General features: G+C 36.0%; 1 protein-coding gene across 3 annotated transcripts in view; it reads left to right on the top strand.

Annotated features, from left to right (window-relative positions):
- Positions 1-15,314, top strand: part of PDS5A (PDS5 cohesin associated factor A) — a 119,767-nt gene that overhangs the window by 75,976 nt on the left and 28,477 nt on the right. For all 3 annotated transcript variants that reach the window (XM_028507080.1, XM_036019899.1, XM_028507081.2), the window contains exons 20-26: positions 1,030-1,153; positions 1,969-2,127; positions 5,025-5,093; positions 6,274-6,410; positions 9,848-9,971; positions 10,115-10,319; positions 10,790-10,904. In XM_028507080.1, the coding sequence (XP_028362881.1) occupies positions 1,030-1,153; positions 1,969-2,127; positions 5,025-5,093; positions 6,274-6,410; positions 9,848-9,971; positions 10,115-10,319; positions 10,790-10,904 (933 nt within the window). The remainder of the gene's footprint in view (positions 1-1,029; positions 1,154-1,968; positions 2,128-5,024; positions 5,094-6,273; positions 6,411-9,847; positions 9,972-10,114; positions 10,320-10,789; positions 10,905-15,314) is intronic.

The following is a 15,314-nucleotide window of genomic DNA, read 5'->3' as shown; positions in this document are numbered from 1 at the left end:
TTGATGTTTCTCTCTCCCTCTCCCTCTCTCTCTCTCTCCCTCTCCCTGCCTTCCCTCCCTAAAAAATAAATAAATAAATAAATAAATAAATAAATAAATCTTTAAAAAAAAGAAAAAGTTAATATTTTCTATATATATTTTATTAATGTTTTATCTACTTGATGTGTCTATTTTTTATATTAATGGGTTGATACAAATGTGCTGCTTTTTTTGTTTCACTTGTTTTCCCATATCATTATTTAATGTTTTAAGACTGTTATATGATAGTTCCACATTGTTCTATAGAAAGATTGCTTTACTTTGATTTTCATTGTCAGTATGGAGTTAAGTGCATGGATTTTAGAACAGAAATGTGTATCTTCAAATCCCAACTCTCCCTTTCCCTAGTTTTGTCACCCTAAGAAGCTTAAATAATATTTGTGTACTTTAATTTTTTCATGTTTATTGACTATAATAATAACTTTCTTTGAATGATTTGAGGACTAATCCATATGAAAATATTTAGAATCATTATTGGCATAAGCACTCAATTATTGTTAGCCATTTTTATTACTCTTCTACCAATATATATGCATCTATAGCCTTGCATGCTTTCTTTCACTGATATGATCATTTCAGCTTTTTAATAAAACTTGCTCTTTTGCTACTTTCACCCTATGGCTGCCTTAAAATAATTGAAGGGGATTGTGAAAAATTAGTAATATCTACTTAGAAAGTAAATGTAAAAATATAGCATGAGGCAAGTTTTAGAATATGAATTAAGAGAGGCTCATTTATTTCTCTGTTTTCATGGGATGGCTTTAAAACAAAAATTGTCCCCTGGAGTAACCTTTTCTTGAGGCAAGAATGACACTTGGGGACAGAGAAGGGGCTTTATATATTTCATTAGATTTGGTGATTTTTAAGAGAGACTTTTCTACCAGCCTTCATCCAGATAGTTATAGAAGAGGACATAGGAGACAACCAAAAAAACTACTTGTGTTTCATGGACTTTTTTGGTTATTTTAACTGCGATATTATGTTTTACAGGACTTTAATTCCTATTTTACACCAGAAAGCAAAAAGAGGTACTCCACACCAAGCAAAACAGGCTGTTCACTGTATACATGCCATATTCACAAATAAAGAAGTCCAGCTTGCACAGATTTTTGAGGTATATATAATATGTAGGGTGTGCTTACATTGAATTTTATTTTTATGCTGTGAAGGTAGGATTCATTTTAGTTTTTTATCCCACCCTAGAATATAAATTTCATGGGAGCAGGGACACTTTCTGTTTTATTCAGCACTGTATTCCCAGTCTTTAGATCAGATTATATGTTCAAATACTACATGTATGTTTGTGTTTAGAACATTTTTCTTGATTTTAGCTAAATTAGCTCAGTGATCCATTTATCTTCAAAAAGTATTAGTAGATGACTTTGAACAACCAAGTTTAAAATAACTGACACCCCTACCTGAAAATTAGTCCTGTTTGCCTTTCCCTGTGAATGATTCTTGGCCTGCTGCTACAAATATGAAGGTATTCCTATTATTATAAATTGGATATGATATGAACAGAATCCAGTGAACTGATTTTTTATGGTTCATAGCCTTTTAAAATGTCCCCACAGGATTTTAAAAAAATCCACAAACATAACAAACCTATTGTTGTTATGTTTGAAAACAATGCTGATTTGATGATGCAGAAATGTTCTTGTTTTTACTTCTACCTTTTACTTGGGTTTTCTGTTTTTGTTACCGTTTTTCTGCATACTTCAGTCTTACTAAATTTTAGTAGGTGAAATAAGAATCAACTATCTAATATGGCTGAAGTTACTTTTGATCATATCATTAGAACAGATTTGTTTGAGCATGGTAAATTCAGGAGGACTCTGAAACATTTACTCTTTCCATAAAATGTCTAGCTCTTTACAGAACAAATGGTAATTTTGACTTTTTTTTTTTTTTTTTTTTTTTTTTTTGTAGCCACTCAGCAGGAGTCTGAATGCTGATGTACCAGAACAACTTATAACTCCATTAGTTTCATTGGGCCACATTTCTATGTTAGCACCAGATCAATTTGCTTCCCCAATGAAATCTGTAGTAGCAAATTTTATTGTGAAAGATCTGCTAATGAATGACAGGGTAAGTTTCTCATTTAATTAAATTCAGAATCATGAGATTAAGACTACTATCTACATCTTTATCACAGACACAGAATTTCTGCTTCTCTCTCTCTATAATTCTCTTGTCCTTTTAAGTTATTGTATGTTTTCCCTCCTTATTTACTTGATTTCCAAATGACATTTTGACTTCCATTTAGCTATTACTACATATTAACATTTAAGAAGGAAAAAATGAGGACATGAGATGGATGAACTATGGAGTGAAAACTATGAATCAAATGGTGTTATCCTAACATTTGAAGGACATTGTATACTTGAGAGCTAGGATTTTGTTTTATCAAACATTGTTTAAAATGTAAGTGGAATTGTATTTGACTAGCATTTTGAAATACAGGGTCTGGCAGAAGTAACGCCTGACTGAGTGTGGCTGGTAGGGTGATAATATGGGTGTAATAATTTGTAGTTTTAATTTGAACATCTCATCTAAAATGTCATATGGTGTGCTTGAGTATGACATTGTTATGTTACAGAAATTACATACTTATGATTTTGTAATAAAAGACTTTGTAATTTAAAAAAGGACATTGTATAATATACAGGCTGGACCCTGTATAATTACATTGCATTTTGACACTAGATTTATGTATTCTATTTTAGTTATTGAATTGTGTGTGCATGTGTGCACACACTGATTTATTAGCTCTGGGTTGGAGCCCAAACACACCTGATTAAGAATCTCTGCTTTACCAAATGGACCTAATTAAAGAGTTATTTAATAAAGACAAGCCAGTCTCAGCTGCTGGATCATTGTGGATGACTTACAGTGCAGTGCTGACTTACCCAGTTTACCTAATCCTTCCACATGGTTTGATGGTCTTCAAGCCTCAATATCTGAGCTTAGTTGTCAGTGCACTCCCCTTCCCCCGTTTGGATGTAATAGACAACAATGGAAGAGCATGACCGTCTCATTCCTGTTCCACATTTTTGTGCTGTTCTTTGCACTATTGACAGATGTAACTGGCAACAAGTATGAAATTCAAAACACCTCTTAGATGATGACTTAATTGTTAATGGATCCTATGTTAAGATGGCTCAAAAAAGCCATTTTTTTTATTAAGTGTACAGATAACCTATGCTATATTCACCCACATTCTTATTTGTTGGGTATTTTCATTTTGATTTGTTTTTAAAAACAAACATACATTTAATAACACAAATACCTCCTGTATACGTAGGAGACACCCAGGAAAGCCGAGTGACTCTTCTAAAATGGCCCAAGCTACCACCTAAAATATTCACCCACATTGTTGTATAACCATTACCGCCATCTGCTTCCAGAACTTCATCATCTCAGACACAAACTCTGTATTCATTAACCAATAACTTCCCATTGCCTCCTCCCCTCAGCCTCTGATAAACTCTGTTATACTTCCTAGCTCTATGAATTAGCCTGTTCCACATACCTCCTATTATACAATATTTGTCCTTTTGTGTCTGGCTTATTTCACTGAGTGTAATGGTTTCAAGGTTGTGTTATAGTATGGATCAAATTTCATTTTATGCCAGAATAATGATCCATTGTGTGTGTGGCCTACATTTTGTTTACTCATCTGTTGATGGGCACCTGAATCTTTTTCTACCTTTTGACTATTAGGAACAATGCTGACATGAGCATTTGAGTTCCTGTTTTCAAATCTTTGGGAGATACATACCTGGGAATGGAACTGTTGAGTCACATGCTCACTCCGTGTTAAACTTCTTGAGGAATCCCCAAACTGTTTCCCACAGCAGCTCTACATTCCCACCAGCAATGCATAAGGCTTCCAGTTCCAATAGATCTTTTTTTTAATGTATTAAGGTTACATTGGTTAGTAAAATTATATAGTTTTAAGGTATAGAACTCTCTAATATATCATCTGTATCCAATACATCTTTTTTTAAAGATTTTATTTATTTTTAGAGACTAAAGAGGGGAAGGGATGGAGAAGGAGAGGTAGAGAAATATCAGATGGTTGCCTCTCACATGCTCCCAACTGCGGGCCTGGCCTGCAACCTAGGCATGTGCCCTGATTTGGAACCAAACCTATGACCTTTTGGTTCACAGACTAGTATTTAGTCCACTGAGCCACACCTGCCAGGACTGTATCCAATACATCTTTGCCACACTCTTCTTTTCCAGTGTGTGTGGGGTTTTTTTATAATAGCTGTCCTAGTAGTAGGAAATATTATCTTGTGGTTTTGAGTTATGTTTCCCTAATTACTAATGATACTGAAGAATTTTTTATGTGCTTATTGGCCATTTTTCTATTTTCATTGGATATTCAAAGTCCTGTGTCCACTCTTAATTGGATTGTTTGAATTGTAAGAATTCTTCATATATTCTGAATATTAAACCTTTATCAGATATTTCCCAAATCGAAGATCATGAAGATTTCCCCCTATATCTTCTGAGAGTCTCAGGTTGTTGTGGGGTTTTTTTTAGCTCTTAAATTAGATCTTCGATCCATTTTGAGTTAATTTTTGTATATGATTTAAGGTAACAAATGGGTCAGCTTTTTTCTTTTGCTTGTGGATATCTAGATTTTCTAAAAACCATTTGTTGAAGAGACTCTTCTTAATAATTGTTCTTAAGATCCTTTTAAAAATTAATTAGTCATATATGTGAAGGTTTTCTGGGTTCTCTATTTCATTTCATTGGTCTATGCCTGTACTTATGTCATTACCAACCACACTGTCTTGATTACTACCGCAGGTCTCTGGTGAGCTTCAAAATCAGGAATTTTGAGTTCTTCAGCTTTGTTCTTTTCTAAGCTGTGCTTCATGACTTTCATATAGCACTGCATTATTTAGCATAAAAATTTAATGAGCAAAACTTTAAAGTTCTTTCTGAAAATTAAATTATTCGATTGACTGTAGTCAACAGGTGAGAAGAATGGAAAATTGTGGTCTCCAGATGAAGAGGTTTCCCCTGAAGTACTAGCAAAGGTAAATTTTTGTAGGTCCCGATAACATTTATGTTGAAATAATGAACATTCATAGAGATCTGTTTTTGAACTTAATAGTTAATAATCATTTTTAAATGAGGTGCTTTATTTTTAAATCAAAAGTTGTCTTTCTCAAAGAAACTGTAGTTGTCTTGTGTCATTGATATAGAGATGTCTGCATCTTGTGTAGACCTTCCTGCCTGCTAAAACAAGTTCAGTGAGGCTGTCTTACTCAGAGATTGTTTGCAGAATGTTGATGCTCAAAAACATCTCAAGTGTAGCCTCCCCACCAGTGTACCTACCTACAAGCATATGAATAGTGACTTGACAAAAACAGATAGCTGTGATCAAATTGGTAACTTTTAATAGATTTAAATTGTACCTTATAAAGCTAATTTTTAAAGTGGTAGTGTTGGAATTTAAAACTAGGCTTTTCTATTACTTTCTTCTTTGATAATCTGTTTCATCTTATGTAACTTCATAGTCGTCATTATTTTATCAATTCCTTTTTCCAGGTTATCAATAAATATCATAAATAATACCTGTATCCTTTAGGTAGCGCTTTCACATATATTGGTAACAATCTTTTGAGTATAAGCATAAAAGTAATTATGACCACAAGTCATTATGGAACCTCCTGATTTTTTTTCATCAGAATGTTAAGTGAGAGTATAGACTTGATGGTTTCATTAAAATAATTTTTCAGTACTACAAAAAATACTACAGTCTATCTAAATAGTTACAGTTATTTTTAATCATTATAATTGGTTAAGTAGTTATTTTATTTTTTGGTTAAGTAGTTATTTTAAACAATATATTTTGAAATAATTTGAAAATGTTGGGCAAGTATTCAAGTATGAAAGGCATGAATTCAGGAACCAGGCCTTGGGCAAGTTTTCTGTCATAATAATGTCTCAGTTGCCTTATTGTGCAAATCATACTTCCTTCATAGATTTGCTTGGAAATTAAATAAGTACATATACAGCCCTAGGAAAAGTGCCTAGTACAGATTAAACAGAATAAAGATTAGTCTTTATTGTTATTCTTATTCTACAGACTTGTTTAATAAAGCATGTCTGCTGGCAATTAAGTCATCTCACTTACTTGATTAACATAAATTAATTTCCTTTTAATTGGAATTTTAAGTTGCTTTCTTTTTTTAGCATGTTAATATTTTATAGGTACAGGCAATTAAACTTCTGGTAAGGTGGCTGTTGGGTATGAAAAACAACCAGTCTAAATCTGCCAATTCAACTCTTCGGTTATTATCAGCGATGTTGGTTAGTGAGGGTGACCTGACAGAGCAGAAGAGGATTAGGTGAGATTTTTTCTTCCTTTTCAACTTTTTTAGTGCAAAATGTTAATAGAGCTTACATAAGAATTATTTACCTAATTAATGTTGAATGTTGTTTGCACTGTATATTTGGAATTAAATTATATGTATTCACTTGGGGTTTGTATTTCAACAGTGATGGTGTATTTCTCCTCACTCCTAAAGGCTGAAGTCTTTTCAATAAATTTTTAGTCATAGTCACTATAGGAATGAGTTAGCGTCAGCATGTGGTTCAATTAATCTATTATTTGTTGAATTACTACTCTTTGCAAAACACTATGAAAAGCATTGCAGTAAAAACAGGTACGATTCAGTTCCTGCCTTCAAGAACCTTACCCACCCTATAGTATAATGATTAAAAAAGTGGAGTGACTTGGTACCATGAAAGGAATAAAAATTTTAGTACACGTTCAAAGAAAGAAGAGTCGCAGTCTCCTGGTGATTTGCAGAAGATCATATACAAAGTTCTACAAATACAAAATAACTTTTTATTTCTATGCATTTTCACCCTTCAAATCCGTGAAATTACCATCTCTTCTTTCTGCTCTTCTTTTTTAACATTTTATTTATTTATTTTTAGAGAGGGAGAGAAACATCAATGTGTGGTTGCCTCTCATGTACCACCTACACCCCCCAACCCCCACACCAGGGACCTGGCCTGCAACCCAGGCATATGCCCTGACTCAGAATCGAACCAGTAGCTCTTTAGTTTGCAGGCAGGCGCTCAATCCACTGAGCCACAGCAGCCACGGCTTCCTTCTGTTCTTTTTAAGATAAAAATAAAAGCCAAAGTTTTTATGATGCTAGCTTGTTTTAAATTCTTGATACATTAGGTTTCAAGAGACCAACAGAATAACTAAAGAATCCTACCTGTGGTTCATTCCTATTTTAAAATTCATGTTAGTAGGCAGAATTCATTATTCATTTATGTATACAGTATTTATTGAGCACTCTTCTATCAGGTACTGCTATGTTTTTTAAACATACAAAAATCTCCAAGGAATATGCATTCTGGTGGAAGAGATAGAAAATGAGAAATTACAGTAAAGATGATAAATGTTTTAATAAACTCAAGGAAACCACGATAAATTAGTTTTATCATAGAATAAGGCGGGGGTAGCTTTGTATGAACAGATTGAGGATTAGAGCTGAGTTAGGAACAATGAGGAGTTTTAAGTTTGGGGAACTTATGTATAGTGAGTGGCAAAGGCTTAATAAAATGAGCTCTTAGAAATCAGTGATAAATATGCAGGATCACAAGTAGAGATGAAGGCTACATATTTATTATCAGTTTACTTTTTAAAAAACATTTAGCATCACTAAATACAATTTAAACTTAAGTGATACATCTGGCCTATCAAATCAGCAAAAAATTTTTTTAATTTCTTATTTACTTTATTACATTTTATTTTTGATTTTAGAAAGAGGTAAAGGGAGGGAGAAAGAGGGGAAGAGAAACATCGATATGAGAGAGAGATATCGATCAGTTGCCTTCTGTATGTACCCTTACATCGGACTGAACCTGCAACCTTTCAGTTTGCCGAACGATGCCCAGCCATCTGAGCCACACCTGCAGGGGCTAAAAGTGTGTATGTATTTTTATATATGGGATCAGGGAAATAGGTTCCCTCATTACTCCAGTGAGCATAATTGGCACAGTCTTGGCAGGACAGTTGGCATTTTGTGTCTAGACCCTTAAAAATGTCATCCTTTGATTCTGTTTTTACACTCATGAGATGATAGAAGAATCATACAAAAAGATACACACAAACATGTTTTTTCTAGTATTTTTGATTATCACAAAAAATACGGGAATAGTTAATTAGACAATACATATCATGAAATATTGGGCAGATCATAATTAGATATTACATATTCCATGGTTTAACTTGGGCTATAGAATCAGAAACATACAATTCTATAGTCTATTTACTACAGCTGTGTGAACTTGTATCAATTTTCTAAGCCTCAATTTTTTCATTTTATAGAGTGAAAATTAAATGAGATAAAGGCCATAAAGTATTTCTTACACTGCCTGGCACAGTTAAGCACCCAAATAGTAGCTATTATTTTTCCACCCCATATTTTGCCATATATAATGCACTCCACATTTTTGTGCACATTATATACATGGGATTATTATACCCATGGTATGTAATCATTATACCCATGTACAACTCGCATCCTTATTTTTCCCTCAAAAATTTGGGCCAAGCCTTGGCTGCTGTGGCTCAGTGGATTGAGTGCTGGCCTGCAAAGCAAGGAGTTGCTGATTCAGTTCCCAGTCAGGACACACACCTGGGTTGTGGGCCAAGTCTCCGGTAGGGGGCACACGAAAGGCAACCACACATTGATGTTTCTCTCCTTCTCCCTCCCTTCCCCTCTAAAAATGAATCAGTAAAAATCTTTTTAAAAATTTGGGGCCAAAAATGTGCGGTATACACAGCAAAATGTGGTGATTCCTGAACCATTTGCCTCAGAAGCCATTTAAGGGAATCCCATTGTTAATAATGCTCACTTTGACAATCCTGTTCTCCAAGAGTGCATACAAAAGTCTCCTCTTATATGCCGAGTAGTCCCCTGTGGATTCAGGACAGATTTCCACCTTTCCTGCGGTCTTCCAGATATTAAAGCCATGCTATCTGCCACATAGAAGTTGAAGTAAGAAGATTGTCCTTTCATCCCATTCAGTGTCATATTTTACTATTTAGTAGTAAAAGGCCACTGAGCAGGGATGGGAGTGCATGAACTTCCTAGGTTCCCTTTACAAACTTGTTGGTGCAAAAGAAAGTCTTCCCCAGAGGGTGGTACCTTCCCCAGAGGGTGGTACCTGAGATAGACACTGGCTGTCATCTCCATATCCTTTGCTTTTGGATATTTGTCTGCTGTCTCTCCTCTTCTGGTACAAATCAGTTCCTGTTTTCTAGCCCCTCCATTTTGTCAGACCTAGGTGGCTTCAGGTAAATTTTTATTACATGTATGTATATATGCATATGCATTTAAAAGTTGTTGGAAATAGACTTTAGACAATAGGTGATTTTTAATTTGTTTTTTAATCAATTTTCTCCAGTGAATGTATATTCCTTTTAAAATGAGAAATATAGTAACTAATGTAAATGACTCTTCGTAGCACTGTAGTTAGTGTGTTTGTGATCATAAGCAGAGTTTCTTGGCTGTGGCAGAGGATCTAAGCTAGAGCAGAACTAAAAATGAAGGCAGATAAATTTATTGTCAGTAGTCACAGTGATTTGAACCTTCTGCCCTGTATGGAGTTCAAGAACTCCAAGTAGCTTTCCCATATTTGTAGATTATGTCATTTGAAGCATAAATTATGCTGAGGATCTTAATACTCAAAAAGGGATCAAAGCATTTCTATGAATGATAATGGTTATAGGAAATGTTTATTTCTTTTTTGTTTATAGTAAATCTGATATGTCTCGCTTGCGATTAGCTGCTGGTAGTGCCATAATGAAGCTTGCTCAGGAACCTTGTTACCATGAAATTATAACCCCAGAACAGTTTCAGCTCTGTGCACTTGTTATTAATGTAAGTAACAATCTTAATTTTGTCAATTACTTGACCTTCCAAGTTAAATATATTTACTTTCTATGGCTGCAGATCCATTTATTGTATGGATGTATTCGCAGACGGGATTGTATTTAAGTATTTTTGGTTTTGTGCTGCTGTAGGATGAGTGCTACCAAGTAAGGCAGATATTTGCTCAGAAACTGCATAAGGCCCTTGTGAAGTTACTGCTTCCATTGGAGTATATGGCAATTTTTGCCTTGTGTGCCAAAGATCCTGTGAAGGAGAGAAGAGCACATGCACGACAGTGTTTACTAAAAAATATCAGTATACGCAGGGAGTACATTAAACAGAATCCTATGGCTACTGGTAAGTAACTTTGAAAGTTCCTGGTGTGCAGATACATCTTGTCAATATATCATTTGCGGGGGGGTATTTTATATAACACTGGGATTTTTACAGAATGCTATCAGTGTAATTATGTAGTTAAAATCTAAAGTTCTGGTTTCTGAGTCCTCTTTATAACATGTAATGCTGTTTGAGGGAACTGCATTTTTTTAATGGGATCCAAAAGAATGACTTGATTAGAACACTTTGCTCAAAAAAATGTCAGCAAGTAAAGAATTATTCTAGCTTTGCCAGGGACCCTCTGTATCATTTTATTTATTTATTTTTTGGCTTTAGTAGCCTTTAAAATTATTTTATTATTAGGTTTTACGTTGCCTGTAATTTAGAATGACTGGGGGAAAAATGGAAACTGACGTGGTTAAAATGCAAAACTAGAGAAGGATTTTATAAAGATGTTATTACTCTTGTTAATAATAATGTTTTCACTTTAGAGAAGTTATTATCGCTGTTGCCTGAATATGTCGTTCCATACATGATTCACCTGCTAGCCCATGACCCAGATTTCACAAGATCACAAGATATCGATCAGCTTCGTGATATCAAAGAGTAAGTCGTGTTGATTTTCAAGAATTCTTAAAAATTATTACCTTTTAAAAAATACTAATTTTTTTCTTACTGTTCCCATTAAAGACCTTTTTATAGTTTATTTTATTTTTTAGTTTGTATTAATATGGACTTCAGTTACTTCTGTTTGACAATTTAGAAAGCCATGTAGTAAAAATTTCTCTTTTAAACAAAACTTTACTTTCAACCTCAAAAAACAATGCCTAAAAATATGCATGAACACACAAAATATTCTTTGGCAAGACTATGGTAATACAATATTAGATTTTTTACACCAGTCACAGATTTGTCTCTAGAGGAAAGACGGGCAAGTAAACAATTACAAAACACTGGTTCAAGAAGTGGTCCTCATGTAAAGGAGAACTTTGTATTTGCTGCAGGGTAGAAGAGTGAGAGATGGCCTAAGGTTGTCTACAAATGCCCTCCAGGAAACTGTAATGCAGGATTTGCTTTCTTTCCAGTTCCTGGCTTTTGCTTTGTTCTTTTAAATTGGAACCTGCAGTTTGTGTTTGACATATCACTTTTCAACGTGGGACATTAAGTTTTATTTCAAGTTGTAATCAACATTTATTTCTGTGTCCTGTAGCTTTGGTCACTGGAATTATGACAAAATCTTTACAATTGGGAGAGATGTTGTATCTTACCCAACATTACTGTGTGTGAAGCGTCAGACTGTGAGATCCTTGCATGTTGAAGGCTGTCACTCTATTGTTGTTTGTTCTAGCACATGAGTCCAGTGGTTTTGTCTTTATACAGTGGTACCCCCCTTATCCACGGTTTCACTTTGCATCATTTTAGTTACCTGTGGTTAACCATGGTCTAAAAATAGTAAATGGAAAATTCCAGAAATAAACAATTTATAATAAATTCATAAATACCAGCTGCACACCATTATGAGAGGTGTGATGAAATCTCACACCTCACACTCCATCTCTCCCTGTACCATCAGGACATGGATCATTCTTTTGTATAATTGTTCCATTTTATTAGTTATTGTTGTTCATCTTTTACTATGCCTAATTTATAAATTAAACTGTCATAGGTATGAATGTATAGGAAAAAACAGGATTTGGTACAATCCATGATTTCAGGCATCCCCTTGAGGGTATTAGAACGTATTCCCCACAGATGGAGAGGACTGCTGCATTTTACATGCTCAAAAATAAGTCTACATTGATACATATTTTAAAAAGCTACAGAATTAGGTTTTAGGAGACATAGGTTCTAATCACAACTGTGTGACTGAAAAGGATTCTTGGATTCAATTTCTGTGGGGGGGGGTGTGTTGGGGAGCTTCCCCACACCAAGAAGCAATTTTTGGACACCAGCAGGGTGTCTGAAGAATTCAGTTCAATGCTGACACTATCTGCCAGGAGATGGAATCAGATTTCATAGGTGTAGGGCTCAGTCCCTCAAGAACGCACTCTACCTAAGATGTCACTGGGGTATTCAAGTTCCACACTATCGTGGTATTGCTATTTCTCCCTTTAAGTCTGTTTATATTTGTTTTATATATTTAGGTGCTCCTATGTTGGGTACATAAATATTTACAAGTGTTAACATCTTCTTATTGAATGGACTTTATCATTATGTAATGCCCTTTTTTGTCTGATACATGTATAGCTTCTCCAGCTTGATTTGCATACAGTATCTTACTTTGATTCAAAGTCCCTTTACTTTGAATCTCTGTGTGTCCTTACACCTAAAATGTGTTTTTTGTAGGCAGCATATAGGTAGTTTTGGGTTATTTTTATTCATTCAGCTACTCTTTCAATTGGAGAATTTAGTCCATATAAAGTAACTATTGATACATGCTTACTGCCATTTTGTTGTTTTCTAGCTGTTTTTCTAGTTCCTCTCTGTTCCCTTCTCTTGCTTTCTTCCTTTGTAGTTTAGTGGTTTCTTTATGCCTTCTTTAGTGGTTTGCTTAAATTCCTATCTCTTTATCTTTTGTGTATTGTAACAGTTTAAGTTGATAACAACCTAAGTTTGATCCCAATCTGAAGCTCAACATTTGTATTCCCCCACCCTCATTTTGTTTTTAATATCACATTTTTCACCTTACTATCTTGTGTATTCCATAACTAATTATTATAATTATAGTATTTTTCTTTTGTCTTTTAACCGTCATTCTAGCTTCATAAGTACTTAATCCACTTCCTTTACTATGAATTTACTTTTCTAGTGAGATTTATTCTTTTACATGTGTTCCTGTTATTAAGTAGAATACTTCCTGTAGCATTTCTTGTTAAGGCAGTTTAGTGGTAATGAATTCCTTCTGCTTTCACTTCTCTGGAAAACTCTCCTTCAACTTTGAGTTTTTTCTTTCAGGACTTTGAATATATCATGCCACTCCTTTTGGCCTCTAAACTATAGTGAAAAATCTGCCCATAGCCTTATGGGGGTTCCTTTGTACATAATAAGTCCCCCACTTACTGCTTTTAATATTCTCTCCTTGTCTTCAACTTTGATGTTTTAGTTATAATGTATCTTAGTGAGGGTCTCTTTGAGTTCATACTATTTGGAACTCTTCCTGGATCTGAGGTTCTTTTTCTTTCTCCACCTTAGGAAAGTTTTCAGCCATTATCTCTTCAAATATTTCTGCCTTCTCTCTCTCCTCCTTCTGGGAAGCCTATAATGTGAATGGTCAGTCTGTTTGATTTTGTCCTACATGTCCCACATGCTATTGTCACTTTCTTTTTTCTTTTGCTGCTTGGATTAGGTGAGTTCCACTGCCTGTCTTCAGATCAACTGATCCTTCTGCTTCACCTGGTCTACTGTTAAACCCTTCTGGTGTATTTCTCAGTTCCGTTATTGTATTCTTCAGCTCTGTTACTTATATTTGATACCTTCTAAGATTTTCTTTCTTTGTTCAAGTTCTTACTGTATTCATCCAAACATTTTATGGCTTTTGCTTTGAACTCTTATGGGGTAAACTACTTACCACTATTTTGTTAAGGGTTTTTTTAGTGAGATTTTATGTTATTTTTCCATTTGGAACATGTCCCTCTGTTTCCTCATTTTGCTCAACTCTCTGTGTTGGTTTCTATGCATTAGGTCACAGGTGGCAAACACAAGGCCCACGGGCCAGATCCAGCCCTCCACCTTGTTTTATCCAGCCCACCACTTGTTTCTACCCAGTGGCAGCACTGAGCTCCTTGCCCCTAGTTAAGGAGTAATTACATCTATACAGTCCTAAAATTACATTCAGCCCTTTGAAGGCAACCGCAGGGCTGATGTGGCCCCTGGTGAAAATGAGTTTGACACCCCTGCATTAGGTGAAACAATGACCAGTGGCTTCTTATGGGGGTTGAACCTTTTTGTTGAGCTCTGCTCCAGCTCCTAGTCATTTCTCCAACCTTTTAGCTCGCCCAAGCAGCCTATTACATTTTTCATAACTTGAAGTAGCTGAGGGTGTGCCAAGACCTGTCAAGGTTTGAAGGGGTTGGGAATCTCAGCACCAAGATTCAGGCTGGCTGGAAGCCAGACTCTCAGGCAGCAACTTTTTTATAAAACCCTCAGAGGTTGCAGGCATAAGCCCCACTGTCCGCCAGAGCCAAGCAACCTGGAGGTGTCCCCGGGGATGCAGTTGCAAAAATCAGGCCTCCAGACAAATGGACAAGCCCCTGAGAGCACGCCGGAGCAAGGCAGAGGGCAAGTGCCAAGCTGGCTTCCACAGCCTGTGATCCTTGAGACAGCTCTGTGGGCCCCACTACATGTGTGTCCAACCTGAAGCCTGCCTCTCGGACAAGCCTCCTTCACAGAAAGTCGGGGAAGTGGGCCTCAGTCCACTGTCTGTGCAGTGTCCTGGGATGGTAGTCTATCATGAATTGTCCTTCCTATTGCCGCAGTCCCACGGGACCAAGGAACACGAACCTCTCTGGCCACCAGAACCAAGGGATTGAAGGGAGTCCCCTGTGTGTCACCCACAAAAACTGGACACCAGGTACATGTAATGCTTTCCTCTAAGAGACACTGGTGCACTGGAGTATGGCACAGGGTAAACATGAAGATACCTCCTACCTTCTGGGTAAAGATTATAGTTAGCTCGCAGATGTGTGAAATTAGAGGCCTGCCCCTCAGGCCACAGTCAGGATGATTAGCTAATAGGCTTCCTTCACAGAAACACTGAGCCCCTGTCTTGTTGATCTTTGCTGTGCCCTGGGGGTGGTAGCTGTTTAAGAAACCTTGGGTACAGTCTTGTGGGACCCATAAGCATAGGCACCACTGGCCACCAGAGCCAGGTGATGTAGATGTATCTCCTGGAACAGTCACAAAAATCAGAGCACCAGGCACATATGTGCCCCTTTCTAGGTGACACCAATTATTACAGTCCCATGTGACCAAGAATACAAGCCCCTGGACTCCAGAGCCAGCCAATGAAGAGGTATC

Source organism: Phyllostomus discolor, chromosome 1 (genome assembly GCF_004126475.2).
Source record: "Phyllostomus discolor isolate MPI-MPIP mPhyDis1 chromosome 1, mPhyDis1.pri.v3, whole genome shotgun sequence".
Lineage (NCBI taxonomy): Eukaryota > Metazoa > Chordata > Mammalia > Chiroptera > Phyllostomidae > Phyllostomus > Phyllostomus discolor.
The sequence above is the reverse complement of the archived record's forward strand: the minus strand, read 5'-3'. Positions and strand labels throughout refer to the sequence as shown.